Source organism: Pygocentrus nattereri, chromosome 2 (genome assembly GCF_015220715.1).
Source record: "Pygocentrus nattereri isolate fPygNat1 chromosome 2, fPygNat1.pri, whole genome shotgun sequence".
NCBI classification, from domain to species: Eukaryota; Metazoa; Chordata; class Actinopteri; order Characiformes; family Serrasalmidae; genus Pygocentrus; species Pygocentrus nattereri.
Genome location: NC_051212.1, coordinates 53,011,672 through 53,029,336, shown reverse-complemented (window position 1 = coordinate 53,029,336; position 17,665 = coordinate 53,011,672). Strand labels below are relative to the sequence as shown.

The 17,665-nt window shown below is 42.4% G+C and overlaps 1 protein-coding gene across 3 annotated transcripts in view; it reads right to left on the bottom strand.

Moving 5' to 3' along the window:
* The window catches only part of bcl6ab (BCL6A transcription repressor b), a 28,429-nt gene that overhangs the window by 4,838 nt on the left and 5,926 nt on the right, over positions 1 to 17,665 (bottom strand). The window contains exons 1-4 of one of the 3 annotated variants that reach the window (XM_017703416.2): positions 17,560 to 17,578; positions 2,116 to 2,287; positions 1,341 to 1,562; positions 481 to 1,182 (exon numbers count right to left, since the gene is read on the bottom strand). In XM_017703416.2, the coding sequence (XP_017558905.1) occupies positions 481 to 1,182; positions 1,341 to 1,562; positions 2,116 to 2,276 (1,085 nt within the window). In that variant the 5' untranslated portion in view covers positions 2,277 to 2,287; positions 17,560 to 17,578. Of the gene's footprint in view, positions 1 to 480; positions 1,183 to 1,340; positions 1,563 to 2,115; positions 2,288 to 7,117; positions 7,193 to 17,559; positions 17,579 to 17,665 lie in introns of those variants that run through there. The other 2 variants (XM_017703414.2, XM_017703415.2) reach the window with 2 other exon arrangements.

The window sequence follows — 17,665 nt, the reverse complement described above, 5'->3', positions numbered from 1 at the left end:
AGTGACTGGGGTGAAAACGGTGACTTCACGATTCACAGAATCATCTCCTAAAGAATCAAAGTGACTGGGGTGAAAACGGTGACTTCACGATTCACAGAATCATCTCCTAAAGAATCAAAGTGACTGGGGTGAAAACGGTGACTTCACGATTCACAGAATCATCTCCTAAAGAATCAAAGTGACTGGGGTGAAAACGGAGACTTCACGATTCACTGAATCATCTCATAAAGAATCAAAGTGACTGGGGTGAAAACGGAGACTTCACAATTCACTGAATCATCTCATAAAGAATCAAAGTGACTGGGGTGAAAACGGAGACTTCACGATTTATTGAATCATCTCATAAAGAATCAAAGTGACTGGGGTGAAAACGGAGACTTCACGATTTATTGAATCATCTCATAAAGAATCAAAGTGATTCGCACTGACGTCAGATATTTACACCCTTTAAAAACAGTTATTAGCAGTTTTGCTACCAACCTGCTGTTAACATTCAAGTGGCTTGTGGCCGTCTGATCGGTACTCTTGGTGGTGGGCTCCACCGCTGGTTGAGAGGGGTTCTCCGAGCCGTCAGCTGAGTTCAGAACGATGAACTTGTACTTCTTCCAGTTGTGGACCTTCGCCTCGCTGGCTGAGGCTCTCTGAGAAGAAGCTGCCTCTCTACTGCAGCCGCTGGACTCGGCTGGGGAATTGGGCTGGCAGTCTGACCTCAGAGGGCTGCGGGGTCCGTTAATCTGAGAATGGCCAAAGTTCTCCTCCAGCTCCACCTTCATACCTGTGAAGCCCATTCTGTCCCCCTGATTGTGGCCCAGCTGGTGGACCACAGATGAGCGGACAGGGTGGTAGACCGGGGAGATGCTGGTGCTGTCCACTTTAATGGATGGTTCTCCTCCAGGAGGGGATCGCGGCCCCTGTGTTATGACGCTGCTGCTTGGAACCTGCCAGAAAAGGGGTTTGACGCTAGAGGCGGAGCCCCCTGCATCAGAGAGGTGGTTGTAGAAGCGTGTGGGGCTGCCGGTAGACGTGCTGACCGCGTAGTGAACGACCGGAGACCCGAGGGCCATCCCGTTAGGTCTAGATGAGATGCTCCTAGGAACGTCGCTGAAGTTGAAGATAGTATCCTGAGGTAAACATGTGGGGCTGGTTGGTACTTCCTCTCTGGGCTGCTTCACAGACAGGCCCCTGTGGGAGGACACAGAATGGTTTAACCGTCAACATAAATCACGAGATAACATCTGCAATCACATGTAAACATCGAAACGGCTTAAAAACAGCTCTAAACATCTGCAACGGCTAAAAAAAACAAGCGTTTTTCCCTAATACTGGAGCCTTTAAGCTACCTGGACTCCATGAACTTCTGGCAGGTTTCCACCATGTGCTCCATCTGCAGGTACATGGCTGTGTTGAGGGTGGCCAGGATGAAGCGCTCTTTGAGGTTCAGGCAGGAGGTGTACATGAATTCTAGGAGTATAGCAAAGCCATTGGGGTCCACTTTTGCGTCCAGGCTCACGACCGTAGGGTCACTTTTGGTGGTGTTGACGAACAGCGAGTAAAAGAAGCCACTGCAGGAAAACAAAGAGGAACCCAAAGATGAGTTATAACATGCAAAAATCACAATAACCTCCTAAAGTGACAGCATAAAGCTTATTATTCAGTAACTACATGGACTACATTGAAAAATAGCCGAGTTATTCTTCATGCTATTGAGGCGTGTCACAGGAGTTTGGCCGGTTAAGCGGTTAAATATACTTTTATGCTTTAACGTGTGGAATTTATACGTAACGTATGTAAACGCATTATTTTTTATTTACACAGGATGCACAATTTACCTAAACGAACTGATGTGAACTTGATTTAATTAAACTGAACTGATAATAAAACTGAGCTGATATTGATTCCAGATAATCTGCCAATACTCGTTACTCTCTTTCTGTTTTGTTTTCTGGCCAAACCACAGGTCAAACCCCAGAGATGAATTCTTCGGAGCCAGGGAAGGAAAACCTGAGCAGTGGTCAGCGGGAGCAGGTCTTATTACACAGAAAACCTCAGCGGTCACTTTAGCTAATCCCGAACAACAAAGCTCCAGTAAGGACTCGCTCGCTAAGCTCCGCTCACCTGCAGGCCATGAGCACCGTTTTGTGCGCGTGGAACTCCTGCCCTCCGACCCGAATGGTGACGTCCACGAGGATGTTCCTGCTCCGCAGGCGGTTGAAGTTGAAGAGCACGTCACCTGCATGGCGAGTGAACTGGATGCAGCCGTCTGCTGCGCTACTCATGCTAACTGTCTCTGTGGAAGGACAAAAACAAATGAATACATTTTATATAGATTTTTCAACGTGCGCTCGTTTACTAAAAAACAGAGAGGTGTAAAAACATCGATTGGCGAAGTGGCGATTCAACTGCGTCAATTTTTATGTCAAAATTATTTAAAATAATGGACAAATGAATAAAGAAATTATGATTTTTTAATGTAAAAATGAATAAATAAATTATGATTTTTAAATGTAAAAGTTGAATAAATAAATAATTATTTTTTAATGTAAGAAATTAATAAATAAATGATGATTTTTAAATGTAAAAATAATTTAAAATAATGGACAAATGAATAAATAAATTGTGATTTTTTAATGTAAAAATAATTTAAAATAATGGACAAATGAATAAATAAATTATGATTTTTTAAATGTAAAAATAATTTAAAATAATGGACAAATGAATAAATAAATTATGATTTTTTAATGTAAAAATAATTTAAAATAATGGACAAATGAATAAAGAAATTATGATTCTGTAAAGTAAAAACAATGAAAAATAATAGATAAATGAATAAATAAACAAACAAACAGTAAGGATGCAAAGGGACCTGGTGAGCTTGTCAGTAGAAACAAATTAACCAGATAATTAGATTTGCACGCAGCCCCGCTGGTGACACCCTGCATAAACAAAAATAATGCATGGCCACGACTTAGTAAGGCATGGGAACAAGATAATTAAGTCATGGTCAAGACTTGGTAAAGCATGGGAACCTTAGTAAGGCATGATCTCGTTCCCTCACCTTACTAAGTGGTGGCCACGACTTAATTATCTCACTCCCACGTCTCACTAAGCCGTGGCCATGCATTAGGATCTGGGTGCCGTGTGTTAACAAGGCGTGGCCACGCATTATTTTGATTTATATAGGATGTCAAATCTGAAATTTCAAATCTGTATCTGATGATGCACTAGAAACCTGCATGCTGCCGCATCAGGAAGCCCACAGAAATAGATGTTTTATTTCTCCTTAATGCTGATCCAGGTAGACCCGGCCCCAGTTGTTACTGTCTGGACTCTGCTGGGGCACTAACAGCCACTCCGGGTACGTCTGTATGTCGGGTGTATTATTAAAGCCAACTCTGAATCACATCTACTTAAATGAATTGTGGTGAAATCTGACATTTCATGATGCTATCAGGGCTTCTGTGAGGTGAGACTTTCTCATTCGCTGGTTTTCAAAAAAGTCTGGCATTGTTAAATGTCAGCAGTTGCCTGTGTAAACAGACTTTCTCCCGCTGCCTCGTCTGGGACAGCAGCACTGCCCACAGTCATGAACCGCAGGCCACCGCGACACCCGGAACGGAGGCCTGACTCAGACCGAAACGTTCTACATTTCTCACAGACACCGTCATCAAAGCGTTCGCCGAGATACAGCCAGTTCAGCTCTTTATAGTGGCATCCTGTTAGTCATGTTGAAAATTATTGGTGGTGCTGGTCTGGCTAGTCCAGCTCAATTGTACTCAATTCTTGTCAGAGGTCTCAATTCCTGGATCCCTCAGTTTAGAGTTGCTTCTCCAGCCGTGTCTTAGATTGACTAATTAAAGTGGATGAAACACTCAGGGCCGTCAAAATCAAAGAATCAGCCATAAAAGCAACTCGAGCAGTTTGGGACCACATTTAGGCCATATATACTACTAACAGCCCATATATGAAGAAATGAAGAAAACCTCGCATCTCCAAAATGCTAACTTTACAGGGGAAGGAAAAAACCTACTCCACTTTTAATGTAAGTCAATGGAACCAGAGTTTTATCAAAGTCATTTTGGGCCGTTTCTTTTGGCCGTTTCTTTTGGTCACGAAATTTACACACGATGTAAAGAACAACGGGTGTTTGTAAATTCTCTCAAAAAACGGAAATCGTCAAAAAACGGAGATACGAGGTTTTCTTCCGACAAAAGCGATATACTACTGATGAATGTGCATGGACTGTAGAGGTGGGCGATATGGCAAAAGATTAGTATTGTGATACTTCAAGAAATAGCAGTGCTACTTTAACATTAAAACCTTGTATCTCCATTTTTGTCGATTTTCAGTGTTTGACGTAATTTGAAAACGGATTTTGACCTTCACATTGTGTGTAAATTTCATGAAGGATGGACCAAAATAAACGGCCAAAAACGACTTGGAAAAAATTCTGGTTCCATTGACTTACATTGAAAGTGATGTAGGTTTTTTCCTTCTCCTGTAAAGTCACCACTTTGGAGATACGAGGTTTGGTTCTGACAACAGCGATATATTATTTTTAAAAAATTATTTCATATTTGGCGCTAAATACAGTTAAACAGGACTAATTTTGCTCTCTTTATAATAAAACATGTAGTTGGTCAGAGTTCAGACTGACAAGCACTGACGACATCCATGGTATGTTCAGAAAAGCATACGGTACTGTGACATAATTTAATAATAATAATAATAATAATAATAAGATAACAATATACATTGTTCAGCCCAAATGGACTATAAAAGACAAAATATGTCTCTTAATAGCAATAAGTGATATATAATCTATTCCAGTATTCAGCAGTACTGATGTTTATCTAGCAGTAGTGATACACAGTGAGCACTATTTTCACAACTTAACACTGTGTTATTTCCATATTTCCTGCTGCCATGCTGGTAGAAATACACAGGTTCCCTCTGAAGCAATTTTAAGGGGACAATCTGGCCTAAAACATGCATTTACTGTGCACAAGCACACCACTGTATCCCTCAGCCTCACTATTTTTAGTGTTTTTGTCCATCAGTGTTCTCACTACAAACTACAATACCCAGAATGCAATAGGCCAATGCATACACAGCCATTGGGATAACGAAATCCCGAGTTCTAGCACAGAAACCGAAGCACCACACTGCACAGACCTCTGCAAGCTAAACGGCCCTCCTCAAATCCCACTATGAACACTAGAGGGCAACACAAGGTACAATATTCTCACCTCAAAGCAAATAAGTTTAGCAGAGAGGACAGTAATATGGTCCAAAACGTCCGAAAATATGGTGCCCACAGTCAATGTTGTGTCAACAGGTAGTCTAGTCTATTAACCCCTTGAATTCACAGGCTTACTGCATCCTAAGGCTTTTTATAGACTACAGTGCAAACTAGTCGGGTCGTTCCTAAGTTATAGAGTTATGTAATAGTTGTTTGGACGTGTCAGCAGATCCGGGTCTTAAAGCTCAACTCGAAAACAGCAAACATACGGCGCACAATGTTACTTTTTCCACACAACAAGTCCATCTGCGCCGAGGTAAATCCACCTGACACCACAACAGGTGCTCATCTGTCTGACCATTTTATTTTCCATGCTCATGCCATTAGCTTAACTGGTCCTGTTTGCCCTATTAAACCTGAAAAAGTGCTAAAAAGTTTATTTCTGTTAATGGAATAAAAAAAAAAGCACATTTTAATCCGTTTCTACCTATTCATCTGCCTCGTTTCCACCACCCTGAGCCCCAAATTTACACTGGAAAATGAAAGGAAGCTCCAATTTTTCTACATTTCTGCAGAATTAGATTGTTTAGAGAAGAGAAACTTCCAGACCCGTTCACGGTGGTGGTGGTGGTGGTGGTAGGGGGAACCAGACGCCCACCTCTAAAAGCTCCCTCCCTGAAAGTTACCACATGGTTAGGAATTCACTGCCTGATGCCTAAAACGAACGTTTGGTGGAACAGATTTGGCCGAAAACACATTTTTGAGGTACGTGAGACGAAATAGCTCGCAAAGATCCCCCCCAGATTTACCAACACATAAAATATCAGAACACGTATAGATTCTCTGGTGGTTTTGAATAGCAAAAAAAAAAAAAAAGCTATTTATTTATTTGGCATTGTATATATACACGCTGACCCCAGGTTCCTATCACCTCCACTGTAAAGAAATCTAAGTTGGCAAGTTTCTCTACAATGAATCACCGCACATGAAAGCACTCCGAGTGACGCTGTTTACATCTTGATGACTAAATTAAGCAGATATTTTTGAAAAATCGGTGGGGTTCCCCTTTAAGCTCACCACACACCTGTACATCACCAGAATGAACTCACAAATTCATAACTGTGATGTGACTAACCGTCAGCACCAGACTGAGAGGTGGACTTCATTCACAAACACAATCACCTTATCAGCCACAATTAAGATGAATTAATTAAACAAGTGGGTTAAACCCAACCCAGCCAGGCTGTCCGAGTTATTTATATCCTAATGACAGCTCTCCCATGCACTTCTATGAGAGCCTAACTCTCACAGGCCAGTCCTCTGTCCTTAAGCTGCGTCAGAAAAGCCCTAAATACATTTTTTAATCATTTTAACAATTTTTCCCCCTCTTTAAAGGCTCCTCCTCAGCATATGAGTAAAAAACCCGCACATGCGCACAGAAAAACATGACTTATTTTGCTGTGTACCAAACTTGACAAACGCCTGTACATGTTTAACACTGTAAACACTGTAAACAATACACATTTATCAGCCTTAAATTTAACCTAAAACGTCCTGTACAAGTAAACAGCTCAGCTATTCCGCTATTCGGAAAGCTGAGTTCATCTCTGAGTCGAACTGTTCCGTTCCACCTTAAATGGTGCAGCAGTTACAGTCTGGGGCCTGAGGCGCCACAATGTTACCGCTGCACCGTTTAAGGTGGAACGGGAAAGTTCGAACAAGAAGCTGGCGAATACGAAGCCTAACTTCAGTCTCGCCGTTGGTACAAAATGTACAATAAAGTAGCCGAGAGAAAATATCGATATCAGAAAGTTTTATAGATATTTTCGCGAGTATCCGAAGGCAGTGCTGAGGCGCTGACAGGTAGGAGAAAGTCACCTGGTGTGTGTTAATTTTCCTGGAAGTGCCGGTCCGGACTCGGTTCTTGGAAACAGACTTCTGCGAACACTTGGCTCTCAGTTCTCGGAATTCCACCATCGGTCGCAACCATCTCATGGCCGAATGGGGGGCGGCGGCCTGACTCGTGCCGTATTTTGGCAGCGTCCGGGATCTGGTACTTGTCATCAAACGCCAAACTCGGGAGAGTAAGTCATTTAAGAAAATAAAACGCCACGTCCTATTTAGTTAGTCTTCGGGTTCACAGTTTCGAGCCGGGTTATAGCAGTCGTGCTTGTGGGTTCCCTGCACAATGGACTGTTCCAGTCTGGCGGTCATGTACTACGCAAAGTCGCTTGTGTTTTTTCAGGCCTCGGGCTCATAAATGGTGGCGCGGCTCTGACGAGCTGTTTCTTTTTTTTTTACAGACAAAATGGAGCCCGAGTTCAGAAAGTGTGAATGAAAGCTGAGGGAAACGAGCGGTCACTTGCTCGGAAGTCCCCAAAGACTGCTTTGGGTGGGCAAATCAACTTTCACCTTACAAAAAACCCTGGCGTCACCTCAACTGAAGGCCAAGGACGAGCAGACCAAACAATAGCAGCTCTTCAAACTCATTCCTGCTGAGGTGACGGGTTTTACTAACTTGTGGCCTCAGTTTATTAATTCGTGCCCTCAATATAAAAATGTGTGGCCTCAATATAGTAACTCATAGACTTATTATATAAATTTGTGGCCTCAATATAATAATTTGTGGCCACAATATAGTAACTTACATAGTAGTAACTTATACAGTAACTTGTGGACTCAATATAGTAATTTGTGGCCTCAGTATGGTAACTCATGGGCTCAGTATATTAAATTGCACCCTGATTATATTAATTTGTGGCCTCAAAATGGTAACTCGTAGACTCAGTATGTTAATTTGTGGCCTCAATATAGTAATTTGTGGCCACAATATAGTAACTTATAGTAATAACTTGTTCAGTAACTTGTGAGCTCAATATAGTAATTTGTGGCCTCAATATGGTAACTCATGGGCTCAATATATTAATTTGTACCCTCATTATATCCATTTGTGGCCTCAAAATAGTAACTCGTAGACTTAATATATTAATTTGTGGCCACAATATAGTAACTTATATAGTCATTTGTGGCCTCAATATAGTAACTTATATAGTAGTAACTTATACAGAAACTTGTGAGCTCAATATAGTAATTTGTGGCCTCAATATGATAACTCATGGGCTCAATATATTAATTCGTACCCTCATTATATTAATTTGTGGATTCAATATAGAAACTTGTGGACCATGGCACCTTAAATCTCTCCATCATGAATGACATTTTTTAGGTTTTATGCCAAAACCTCATCTCAAACCCACCATAAAACAGCGTCTCAGACACCCGGCAGTGAATTCATAACCATTTCAGGCAATAACCTTTTGTGAGGGAGTGTTTAGAGGCATTAAACACTCCAGACATCTGGTCCCTATCACCACTTCTGTGAACGGTCAAGCCACCTCTGAATGACCGTTTTCTTATATATCTGTAATAAAGGTGGTATTTATTGTAATATAGTATATACATATAGTATATACATACAAAATATATGTAATTTTGTATACAACTGCTACTGAGACCGTCCAGAGTTGTTTGATCCTCCTGTGTGTAAATTACGCTGCCAGTCAAAAGTTTGGGATCGCCCATTATGTTAACTCCCGCTGTGCAGTAGCCATTTATACCGTGTGGATCGAAACGTTATGATTTGGACACTAAACCACAGACTTCAGAAATATTGTGGGAAGAGCAAAAACGTTAATGACACATTAGATAGCAGCAAATCTTATCAAATAGTGCTCAATGTTAATTCATGATGAACGGTATTGATCTACGTGTAGTGGTTTCTTGGCAAGAAAGTACTATGAGCAGCGATTTGATTAAGATTGGCTCACCACCGTTCAAGTATACAGCATGGACGTGGATTTTATTCTCGATATTATTAATAACAGGGTCATAATCATAGGGTCAGTTATTAGGGGATCATCAACGACGCCGTTCATCATCATAAAGAAAAAAAAAGTACAATCTGGATTCTATCTTTTTTGGAAACCTGCGAGGTTTTACGCCATTCAAAATAGCGTCCCCAAACTTTTGAACACCTTTAGGCCACGGCCCAGCTTAAAATTTTGGCAGATGATTGCCAGAATAGCGTTGGGATCATGCTAAGCATGACAAATCTCATCGTTTGTGATCGAATCCGTGCTCCGATCAGAGGGTTTACTGACCAAGTTTGACACAGTTTTCTCGCCTCGCGGCCTGAAGCGCTGAAATGCTGAGGTTTCACAACATCCCGGAGCTTTTAGGGTCAGGGCCTGACCAGAGGGCGGCCGTGAGACGGCAACAAAGCGATAAGGAGGCTTTTTTCAAAGGGGGCTAGCTCTCTAAGCTAGTTAGCGCAAGCTAACACATGTAGGTCAAACAGGGTGAGCGAACACGACACTGTGACACGGCTCAAACCTCTTACTGCACAGTCTCTGTCTCTATCTCTCCCTCCCTCTATCTCTCTATCTGTCCCTCTCTCAGACACATGACCGCTCAGGCTATGACTGTATGCTGGCAGCCAACAAAGCCGCCATTCAGGACCCAAATGCAGGACGCACAGGCTGTTCCCTTTACGGATCTGTAATAAGGCCGTACCGGATGCCGCACACTTGTGCTCTTGTCCTTTTGTTCAACACGCTCCTTTTTACAGTAATTGCCTAATTTGTACCATGAATAGTTTATGTAATCATATGTTTCGATTCATTTCAGAGCTACGCCGAGGGGTCCTGGGAAAACGGTGGAGCTTAATGAGCAAAAGTGACCTTAAGTCAGTGCTAAGCTGAGTGAAAACTGCTATCGCAATGAGCCCAGACCCAAACGATAGAGATTCTTCAGTAATCACTGTTAGAATTATGTTACAAAATGGACTAATTTTATCAGTCCCTTATGTTAGTCAGTGTTTCTGCACTACAATACCCAGCATGCATTGTGCTAATACAACAAACAACCACTGGGAATCCCTGTGTTATCGACTTATGACTGTTATATGTTAATATCAATGTGCTTATAAATACAACCAAGCTAGCATTAGTGCGGCACTGTCCTCAAACAAAATCATAAAGAAAACAGCAAGTTGCCAAAAGTATTCGGCCATCTGCCTTCGCGCATGTGAAATTGAGTGACATCCCGTTCTTAATCCATAGGGTTTAATATGATGTCGGCTCACCCTTTGCAGCTATAACAGGGTCAACTCTTCTGGGAAGGCTTTCCACAAGGGTTAGGAGTGTTTATGGGAATTTCTGACCGTTCTTCCAGAAGCGCATTTGTGAGGTCAGACACTGATGTTGGACGAGAAGGCCTGGCTCACAGTCTCCACTCTAATTCATCCCAAAGGTGTTCTGTCAGGTTGAGGTCAGGACTCTGTGCAGGCCAGTCAAGTTCTTCCACACCAAACTGGCTCATCCACGTCTTTATGGACCTGCTTTGTGCACTGGTGTGCAGTCATGTTGGAACAGTCATGTTGGAACCAAACTGTTCCCACAAAGTTGGGAGCATGAAATTGTCCAAAATCTCTTGGTGCTGAAGCTTTAAGAGTTCCTTTCACTGGAACTAAGGGGCCGAGCCTGAAAAACCTGAAAAACAGCCCCACACCATGATCCCCCCTCCACCAAACTTTACACTCGGCACAATGCAGTCAGACAAGTACCGTCTCCTGGCAACCGCCAAACCCAGACTCGCCCATCGGATTTCCAGACGGAGAAGCGTGATTGGTCACTCCAGAGAACTCGTCTCCACTGCTCTAGAGTCCAGTGGCGGCGCTTTACACCACTGCATTCCACGCTTTGCACTGCGCTTGGTGATGTAGTCAAGTCAAGTCAAGTCAAGTCAAGAGGCTTTTATTGTCATTCCATCTATGTACAAGCACATAGTGGAGTGAAATTACGTTCCTCCAGGAACAACACAGAGCAACAGGGAACAAAAAGTACAAAGTACGAACGTGCAGACATCGTGTGCAAACAAAAAAATTAAGCTAAAAACATTATAATAAATACGATAAATTAAACAGACACTTGACACGGTAAACAGACAGGACACTGCAGCACCGACACAGCACTCATTTCTGGGCATAAAGTAGTGGAATAAGGTGCAGAGATATTTAACATGCTGTGATCTGTGTATCAGGTGACATACAATCTGGAGGCCACATGAAGTTTGGAGGTCTGTAGTGATTGACTCTGCAGAAAGTCGGTGAACTCTGTGCACTATGCCCCTCAGCATCCGCTGACCGCTCTGTCATTTTACGTGGCCGACCACTTCGTGGCTGAGCTGCTGTCGTTCCCAATCGCTTCCACTTTGTTATAATCCCACTGACAGTGGACTGTGGAATATTTAGTAGTGAGGAAATTTCACGACTGGACTTGCTGCACAGGTGGCGTCCGATCACGGTCCCACGCTGGAATTCCCTGAGCTCCTGAGAGCGACCCATTCTTTCACTAATGTCTGTAGAAGCAGTCTAAATATAGTGTATTAGCTGCAACAAGAATTTCAGATTCCTGACTAACATTAGCTGTGTAGCTTTCTTCTGCATCCACCAGGTGACCAAATCCAAAAGGCCAACCCACAAAATCCACCATAAAAGAACTGTAGTTCCTCGAAATTTCCTCCCATCTCCAAGTTACATCAGCAGAAGGTGGATTTGCTAGTCTTTAAACAGGGAGTAAAACTGCATGGCATAGATTACTGTATACCACGAGTTCTATACAGAACCATTTCATGCTTAAATGGTTCTTCACGTTGATGGAGAATGTGTTGTATATGGTTCTATAGCACCAGAGGAGTTCTTAAATTATTAGACGCTTGACATTGTGACAGTGGCAGAACTCTTTTTGGTGCTATATATATATATATATATATCCATCCATCCATCCATCCATTATCTTCCGCTTCTCCGGGGTTCGGGTCGCGGGGGCAGCATCCTAAGCAATGAAGCCCAGACCTCCCTTTCCCCAGCCACTTCCACCAGCTCTCCAAGGGGGATTCCGAGGCGCTCCCAGGCCAGCTGGGCGATATAGTCGCGCCAGCGTGTCCTGGGTCTTCCCCGGGGTCTCCTCCCAGGTGGACTCGCCTGTGACACCTCCCGAGGGAGGCGTCCAGGAGGCATCCTAACCAGATGCCCAAACCACCTCAGCTGGCTCCTCTCGACGTGAAGAAGCAGCGGCTCTACTCCGAGTCCCTCCTGGATGACTGAACTTCTCACCCTATCTCTAAGGGAGAGTCCAGACACCCTGCGGAGGAAACTCATTTCGGCCGCTTGTATTCGCGATCTCATTCTTTCGGTCATTACCCAAAGCTCATGACCATAGGTGAGGGTGGGAACGTAGATCGACCAGTAAATCGAGAGCCTTGCCTTATGGCTCAGCTCTTTCTTTACCACAACAGACCGGTAAAGAGCCCGCATCACTGCTGACCCAGCACCAATCCGCCTGTCAATCTCCCACTCCCTTGTACCATCACTCGTGAACAAGACCCCGAGATACTTGAACTCCTCCACTTGAGGCAAGAGCCTATCCCCTTATATAATATATAAACGTTTTTTTAAAAAATTCCATATAGAACCACATATAAAACATTCTCCATCAATCTGAAGAACAATTTCACCATGCAAAGAACCACTTAAGCATGGAATGGCTCTCTATATAACTCATGGCTCTAAGTAGAACCATTGGCTGTACTAAACACCCCTCGAAAAACCAGAGCTTAAGACTAGGCATGGTTTGAACTGGCATACATAAAGTTAACGAGGAAAAGACGTTGGCTGGTTTTGCTTTTGCTTTATAGTATTTGCAGCAGGTGCTAGATGTCAAGCTCCGGTGGAAATGGTATTCCCAGCATGCTCTGAATGAAAGTAATCTGGTTGTTGACTGGATTGTGATGCAGATTTCAGATCTCAGACCTTCCACAGCTTCTGAATGTTTTCAGCACTCAAGCGTTCCACAGTGGCAACTAGCACCCCGAGAACAGGCCTATAGCTCAGCTAGCAGTGAAGCTGCAAAACCAATGTAGCTAACCTCAAGTACCTTATACCCCAGTTCGCGTCATGGTAACCTGCAGGCCTAAATCATCACACATGCACCTCAGTCTCTCTTGAGTAATGTGGTTTCTGACACCGTTATCTGTACACATGGGTAGCATTATGTAGATGAACTAAAACAGTAGCAGACGACGGCTTAGTTTTTTGTGTCTGTACTTTTGTCCCTTTTTATAGATAACAGTGTCATAGAAACTATATACTACTGTTTAAACGTTTTACATCACTGTTTTAAATAATGTCAACCCAGTATTAAAGATAAAGCTCTATGCAAAAAACAGAAATGTAACATCTAGTCAAAATGGCCAGTCAGTGCATCTTATTCAGTTTCAGCAGGTGTTTACTGTATAAGGAATGTCTTAGACGAAAGAAAGCAAGCAAACAGACTTTCCAAAAGTGGAGTTCAAAAATTGATTAAAAGCTCCAGAGAAAACGGGGCTCCTAACAACCACCTGGAAGAGCTGGCAGACACCAACACTGCCCCATCAGATAAACAGCACTGAAAGCTTTCATCTCTGAGAGAGAGGAGAAGATCAAGCTGCTTCAGACCTGAAAACATCCACAGGTGTTTCTGTCCATCCTCCCACTGTGAGAAGACCCGCAGAGTCCAGACCTCAACACCACTGAACGGGTTCGATCACTTCAGAAAATCACCGACCAGCTTCTAAGACTGAGCTTTGGACGCGTGTCTGCAGATTTCTTAAAATATATATTGCATTTAGTGGTGGAGGCTTCTGTGTAATATTTGTGAAACATGTTTTTCTGCTTTTTTTTTCCTGATGCTGAAAATGAGTATTTTGTATTTAATGGTGGTTTTGGCTGGAAAGAAGTAAACGAAGGGCGGTCTTCGTGTTTTGCACAGTACTGTACATGTATGAAACGAACAGTTTACTGGAAGCTGTAAAAACCTAAGAAACCAATGAACTTATAATAAAATAAAGATCCAAAGTGCCTTATTTTTGAAAAGTGATGGCCAAATGTGAATGATCACATAGGCGTTCAGAATAATTAATTAATTAATCAATTAATTAATTAAAATAATGTTTACTTTTTTTTTAGTGTTATCATTTCAGATTGATCTCAAAATACATTCAGTAGCAAATAAACGATCGGTTTGCATTGTAGTTTAGAGCATTTCAGTGTACACTTCAGACCCATTCCTTTTTTTTTCTTGTATTTTTCCCTAAAGTTCGCTTACATTTAAAAAATTTTGAAAAAGTCATAATTCGTTTTTACTTGACAATTTTTTTCAACTTTTCAAACATGATCATTACTTTAAGGCTGATGTAGGTCATTTTGTTCTGAGCTGAGACGTTTCTTCTAACGTCAGTGTGAGTGGGCGGAGCTAAACTGCTGTAGGGCTGTGGACGTGGATGCACCTAAGGGTGTTTCTTTTCATGACATCCCAAGAACGAATTCATAATGGGCCGTTTACCCAGCTGAACGTCCATATATGTACTGAACAGACTGGGCAGTGAGTGTTTACGTATTAAATCAAACTCTTCTACTTCAAAAAGGCGCTGAAAATCCGCTCTTCCATGCTATGGGTTCTGTAAGTTACCCGGTTTACAGGAGACATCCCGCTTTGTGGAACACCTGCCGTGAGCCTGGCCTATCAGGAGAAGGCTTTTGCTGGGTGTCATTCCAAATCTAAGAGGCCTAAACTCCAACAAGGCTTCAGAGCACATTGAAGGTGGTCTGGGAAGTTCACAGCTTACTCACATGCTTGTGACACAGCCCCCCCCCCCCCCCCCCCCCCCTCCCTCCAGGGAAGCTTTCTAAGTTATTTCTTTCTAAATGGGCATGTCATCAATTTCTCATTTACTCCATTGTGCAACCTCCCCCCTCCCACACAGTCTGACACACGCACACTTCCTCATTCTTCGGAAGCAGAAAGTGTTCGTTTCGTACTCGAGTGCCGTCAGTGCTGCCTCACTCTCTCGGACACCAGGGACAAACGGCAGAGGCGCTAAGCCCTGTTAGCTGGTTAACTCTGTTCTGCTCATTGGCTCGTTAGTGCCTTTAATGACTGCAGACATATAAGAAAAGTTGTGAGAGTAGGTATGTGGAATGAAGAAAGCAATACAAAGACATGATATGCACAGTTTTACCTCACTGGCTTTTATGAACATCCACTCATTCTGAAACTGATGAGTTGGGACAGGGCCAATCCAAACCAGGAATGTTGTGAAATGTTCAAAATAACATCTTGAACAGGTGATGCAATCATGCTTGGCTGTAAAAGGTGCATCATTTTACAGAAAGGACGAGCCCTTTATGAGCAAGGATGGGTCGAGGCTTGTTACTTTGCCAAAAACAACGTCAGCAAATAATCCAACAGTGTGTAAAGGTCAAGGCCGAAAAACACAACTGAGTATCTGAGGCCTTCAAGCACTGCATTAAAAAAACTGGCATGCTTCTGTGCTGGATACCACCACGTGGACTTGGGAACGCACCACAGTCCGTTGCTGCTTCCACAATTGCAAGTCTGCACCGTGCATGGTGGAAGCCATATGTCAACAATGCCCAGAAAACGCTGCCAACTTCTCAGAGCTCAAGCGCATCTGAAACTGACTGATATGCAGTGGAAACGTACTGTGGTCTGATGAGTCGACTCTTCAGATTGCTTAAAGGAAATAATAGGCATTGTGTTTTCTAGGCAAAAGAAGAAAAGGGCCATCCAGATTGTTACCGGTGTAAAGTTCGAAAGCCAGCATCTGTCACTGTAATTGGGGGTACTAGTGGATAACTTGCACATCTAGGAAAGCACCATTAATGCTGAAGACAATTTGGAGCAACTCATGCTGCCTTTTAGTCGACGTCTTTTTCAGTATTTTAGCATGACAACACCAAGAAACACTGTGCGCATGTTACAACAGTATGGATGTGTAATCAGAGAGTGCAGGTGCTAGACTGACCTACTTGCCGTCCAGAACTGTCTACTGTTGAAAAACTGTTTCTTATTAAGCTCAAAATACAACGTAGGCCCTGTATGGTTGCACAGCTCAATACTTGAATAACTGCAAAATCCGCTTCCTCGCTCCCCGTTACACTAACAGAATTAACAAATCCAGACTGTCCAAACTTTTTTTGGAACTCTCTAACTTTTTCTTGGAAACTATAACCTTACATTAAATCCAAAACCTGAACCTAATTCAAGTGCTATTTAGAATCAGTTGAGTTTCTTAACTATGCTAGCATCTGTAGATAATCTATGAAAGACCTTCCAAATTATGTGGGATTCAGAATGAATATTATGCTACTTGTCAGTGCTTTGTTTTATGGTCAGCTGGCAGTAATAATTTTAATCTTTGACTCTTTTCACATTATGGTTATACAACATAATTTCATACGTGCAATTTACAGCTTTTTCACAGATTAAGCAACCACAAAACTAGCCATATATGGTATTTTCTAAGAGTGAATGATATGCCAAAAATATGTCAATCACAGAAGGCCTGATAATTTCTGTTAAATATATATTATTACTATGTGCATTTGAATCCTACTGAGTTGTAGTAATACTCTTATTTTATTATAAAGTTTTGGTTGGAAACAAAAGGGTTAAAGCCTGAAATGAAACATTGTCTAAGCTGTGGCATCTAAATAGATACAGGGAATTAGGCTCATTGGTTAGGACTTCAGGAGCTGAACAGAAGGCCTAATGTGCCAGATTAGCTAACATGTTTGGGAAGACGCAGAGGAATGCATGACCAAGGTTTTGATTCATGGGCAGAACAGAAGGCTTGAATAGTAACATTACATCACAGATTTCGATACAAGTTTTGACATGTATCAGGATATTTTCACCAGTCCGTGGTTTGCAAAGTTGGAACCAACCAGGTCCAGCAAAACAGCAGCACTTGAAAAAGCTGCCAAAAAACTCTATGGCTTTTACATGATTTTGAAAAAAGTTCAACATTTGCAAAAATCAACGGTTCGGAAGGAACAGGAGGCAAAATCTCAACAAGTCGGCTTCTTGTTACTTGTGCTTCTTCGCTGGCATCCTAAAACCTTGCACCTCAATTTTTGTCAGTTTTTACTTTTTTGCGTAATTTGAAAACTCCAGTTGCTCTTTGTACTGTGTCAAATTTCACAATGAACCGGCCAATACAAACGCTTCAAAATGATGTCAAAACAAATCTAGCTGCATTAACATCCACTATAAGTTGAGAAGGTTGTGTCCTTCTCCTGTAAAGTTACAATTTTAGTCGTATGAGATTTTGTTCCGACAGCAATGATTTGTTAGGTCTTCTAAAATCTGACGAATAACTAATATACTGCAATCCCCTCATCCCACAGCGAAGGAACTCACCAAACAGCAGATACACCAAGGGCCTCTTTCATCCTCTCGCTCTCTCTCTCTCTCTCTCTCTCTCTCTCTCTCTATCTCTCTCTCTCTGGGCCTTCTTTAGTGTTTG